Below are 4,381 nucleotides of genomic sequence, written 5' to 3' on the forward strand. Positions count from 1 at the left end.
ACAGGCGACCCAGTTAACTCCTTCGCGGCAGGGAGCGGACTCCAGCCAAGCCTCGTAGCAGGGGCTTGTTCTGTGCCATCTCTGATCCAGTAATGACTCCGTGACCGCTCAAGCACAAGCAGGTCCGGCCGAGGACCCGAGTTTATATGCAGCTGCCAGGACCTGTCCCGTGCACGGACCCCGCCCGGTTACCGGCTGGGAGTAGTGGCCGCGGCGCGTGCTGACAGCTCTGCGCATGCGCCGCAGCGGCGCTGCGGGCCTGTGGCGTGTGCGCAAGCGCGGAGCGGCCTAGCCGGCTTGCTGCGTGGGTCGCGGGGGCTGCTGGTGCCGCTGGCGCCCGCCGGCCGCGGCGGCCATGGGGAAGCTGAACGTGGTGATGCTCCGGTACCTCTCCCGGGAGCACTTCAGGGTCCTGACCGCGGTGAGCCCGGCGCGGGGAGGGGCTGCTTAGCTAAGCAGGGCCGGGCCCGTTCCGCGCGCGGATGGGAGACCGGGCACAGGGCGGCGGGGCGGTGGCCGCCGGGGCGGCGGGTCTGTGCTCGGGGAGCCGCGCGGCTCCTGCTGGGCGCCCCGCCCCCTTCCTCGGCCTGTGACCGCTGGCGCCGGAGTTTGAATGAGTTCTATAAATCAGCAGTGTTAAGTTCATAAAAATGCCATTTATAATGCTTTTGTTTTTATTTGCTATTTTAGGTGGAAATGGGCATGAAGAACCATGAAATAGTCCCTGCTAGCTTAATCGCTTCCATTGCCAGCCTTAAACATGGGGGCTGCAACAAAATTTTGAGAGAGTTGGCGAAGCACAAACTCTTGGCTTACGAACGAACTAAAAGTGAGTTTGAATTTTGTGTTGGGCTTCCCCTCCTCCGACAAATGCCTCGCAGCGATTCACGCAGACGTAGCGGACCTTGACACGGATGGGCATCCAGAGCRCCAGTGGCCTGACCCTCTCTTGGGCCAGCCTGGGAACCAGCTGTCTGCTGAGCTGCTCGTGCCAGTAAAGATGAGAGCCAGAATAGTGARGAACATAGTTAACTTTCTCTTGCTTAGTCACAAAATTCAACAAAAATAAAATAATCACCAATTAGGGCCATATTCAAATGCATATGGGTATCAACCCAAATAGATTATTGTCTTATCATAATACACAAGCTGGGGCAGACTACAAGAGTCTGGTACCCTTCACCCCATCATGAAACAGTTACTAATGTATTTTTTGTTCCCTGCCATGTGACGAGTAGCGGTTGTGCAGGTCCTTTCCTTCAGCCTTGTCGCCGCGTGGGGCTTTGCAAACATACTGTGGGAGTCTGCATGAAGTTCCTTTCCTATCTGTCTCAGCTCTTCAGAGGTTTAAGGGTGAGGATCCCTCTAGATCTTCAAAAAAATCCCAAATCCTGTCTATGTCTCCTACCCTCCAAAGCACTCTGGGTTTTCCCATGCTATCTAAACTACTACCGTTGCCTCCATTATTGAAAGGCTAACAGCATGTCTGTCTTTTACCCAGCTGTTAGTTTTCATAAAACTTGTAGGTAATTGGGCTGATACTAGCCAACAGGGAGAAAATAGGTTTTTGCCTACCATAAACTGAAATAAGAAATGAAACTAAAATTAGACTTATTGTAAAGGTAATGTATACATAATAAGGAGTAAAATATTTCACAATTTATTCTTATTTAGCTGTCCAGGGCTACCGGTTAACTAACGCAGGATACGATTACCTTACTTTGAAAACTCTGTCTTCCCGGCAAGTCATCAATTCTGTTGGAAACCAGATGGGTGTTGGTAAAGAATCAGGTAATCTGAAAAATGTTTTTGATAATTTTTAAGCAAAGAAAGCTGTAATGCTGCAAGTGTTTTGCTAGAAATTGAGTAAAGTTTCCTCTGGATAAACACGTTAGTTGATCTGTCAAACATTTAAGATTTATGGGTCACTCTTTGAAATGCTGTGTAAGGCTGCTGGCTGCATTTGATTTTTTTTTTCAGAAGACTGGCCTTTCACTTTGACCATTCTGTCTAATTTTTGGATTGTCGCTTRAAAAGAAACTTTGCAGGCATATGGCTTTTGTCTAATGCTTAGTGAAGAATTTTGAACCATTTTACAAAAAGATAACATTAGCTTGTCTTGCCCCACCTAAAATGAGATAGGAAGTTAAAATAGCGTTAAAACTATTGGAGTACTATCTTAATTGTTCTTAAGTTCACGTAGCTTTTAGTCTGGCACAGCATGAAACTCTTTGAAGAATGAGGAAGACCATTATTGAGGACAAATGGTAGAAATGAAACACAGGCTATTATTAACATTCTCTAGATTAAGAGGCTGGATTCTTGGGTTCTCTGTCCAGTCAACAGAAAGAAAGAGAGTCCCCCAGGGTGTGATCAAGAACACCAGAGCTGGGCTCCTGCCTTAAATTTCCCTCTAGAGGAGCTTTTATTTCTTCTAGACTGGAGAGATTAGCCTGAATATAGGTACCTTAAGTCAGGCAGTCTGAATTGTCTCTGTTCCTCCTTTCAGTTATTTTTTTTCTCTCTCACTCTGAATTATGTTTTGGATCACATCAAAGTTTAGTTTAATGGGGTGCCATGATCTCTTTGACAATAATTTCTTTTCGTATTCAGATCTCTAATGTACAATATGTAAAATATAGTTGTCTTTAGTAACTCTCAGAATAAATGTAGGTGATCTCGCCCTGCTGGAAGTAGCAATTGTAAGAAGTGAAGCAAAAAATTTCTTGAAGCACTTTTTAATCAGATACTAGCCTGTTAGATACCGTTTATTTCTTAGATGTGTGACAGTATTTCTTTTGTCTTTTAGATATTTATATTGTTGCAAATGAAGAGGAGCAGGAGTTTGCATTGAAATTGCACAGGCTTGGAAGAACTTCCTTTCGCAGCCTTAAAAATAAACGCGACTACCACAAGCACAGGCATAAAATGTCATGGCTGTATTTATCCCGGCTAGCAGCAATGAAGGAGTTTGCCTACATGAAGGTGGGTGATTGTTCACGCTAAATCAACAATGGTGTAATAGACTGGAAGATACTCTTTAGATTTTGTTTCAGTCCATTCATACTTGTAAAACTAATAAGATTTACAAGTTTTCTCTACCTGAAATGTGTATTTCAAGTCCAGTAATTTCAGTGGTATATTTCTGGTACACTTTACAGTGGCAAAACAAAGCTATGCCATGAAAGTCATATGGCATGGAAACGGACTTTATATGAGAAGTTCAGATAAATAGTGTTATTTGTGGACAAATGACATACAAAGCTGTCCAATCACCTCTATCTTAACAAGACAGCGATTAAACATACTGTCATTGCACTTAACTTCTTTGGAAAAGCCAAGAAAAACATTCCGATATCATTTTGTTGGTCCATGAATACATGTGCTGGGGAAAACTTGGTGAAATGCAGACAGAGTTATGCCTTACCATCTTGACTGCATTTTAGTCTTGCCATTTAACTTGGATTCTTTCTGCAGATATAATTGTGGAGGATTCTTAGCATTTTAGTCAGGTGAGTTTCAAACAAATTCCAAACTAAGCATATATCTAATTTGGAACACAGATAGTGTGTACCAGTGATACCTGCTTGTCTTGTATAAAAGATACTCTGTAATTTAAGTTGGAAGGGACTTTTGGAGGTCATCTAGTCCAGTTTCCTGCCCAAAGCAAAGTTAGCTTAAAGGTTAGATCAGGTCCCTCAGGGCCTCATCCTGTAGAGTTTTGAAAATTTTTTAGGATGGAGTTTCCACAAACTTTCTTGGCAGCCCGTTTTTGGGATCCCACTCATGTAATTCTCTGCCTCTGTTTTCTATACTCAAGCATTTAAATTGTTTAGAATTTTAATGATAGTTGAAATTCAGTTAAATGGTTCTCTTGATGACTTACTTGCTTATTGAGATTCATGTTCATATCTATTAGAAGTAAGAGTACATAGTCACTTGAGAGTTAAAATTTTTAGAGCAGTAAATCAACAATTTTAGATTGATTTGAGTTGGGTTTTTCATTTTTGCACTGGTAAAACCATTCCAGTACAAAAGTAGGCAATATAGATCTTAATGTGGAGAAATTTATTAGTGGGGTGACCAAATTCTGTGTTTTAAAACATGCCCATATGTGCAGGCTGCCAGTAATTTGCTGTCAAAGTAAATTAGATTTCTCTTTTAATCGGGATAGGAGTCATTCATATTTTAAATCAAATCTGCTTCTGTTGTCACATCAGGTGCTAAAAGAAGTAATAATTCTTTTACCTCTTAGTGACTCAGATATTAAATATATTTCATTTGTATTGATGGCTGAAACATCTGTACGAATTGAATACTGAGGTTGCAGGAGACAGTATTAACTTTAGGATGTTCAGCTTTGGGCATCAGTCTTTTTAAA

At 42.4% G+C, this 4,381-nt stretch overlaps 1 protein-coding gene across 3 annotated transcripts in view; it reads left to right on the plus strand.

Moving 5' to 3' along the window:
- The first annotated feature begins 256 nt into the window (after positions 1–256).
- Positions 257–4,381, plus strand: part of RIOK2 (RIO kinase 2) — a 14,786-nt gene continuing 10,661 nt past the window's right edge. The window contains exons 1-4 of one of the 3 annotated variants that reach the window (XM_026088708.1): positions 257–421; positions 691–829; positions 1,675–1,791; positions 2,810–2,985. In XM_026088708.1, coding sequence (XP_025944493.1) covers positions 356–421; positions 691–829; positions 1,675–1,791; positions 2,810–2,985 — 498 coding nt within the window. In that variant the 5' untranslated portion in view covers positions 257–355. Of the gene's footprint in view, positions 422–690; positions 830–1,238; positions 1,354–1,674; positions 1,792–2,809; positions 2,986–4,381 lie in introns of those variants that run through there. The other 2 variants (XM_026088707.1, XM_026088709.1) reach the window with 2 other exon arrangements.

Source organism: Apteryx rowi, unplaced genomic scaffold, assembly GCF_003343035.1.
Source record: "Apteryx rowi isolate R43461 unplaced genomic scaffold, aptRow1 scaffold_780, whole genome shotgun sequence".
Lineage (NCBI taxonomy): Eukaryota > Metazoa > Chordata > Aves > Apterygiformes > Apterygidae > Apteryx > Apteryx rowi.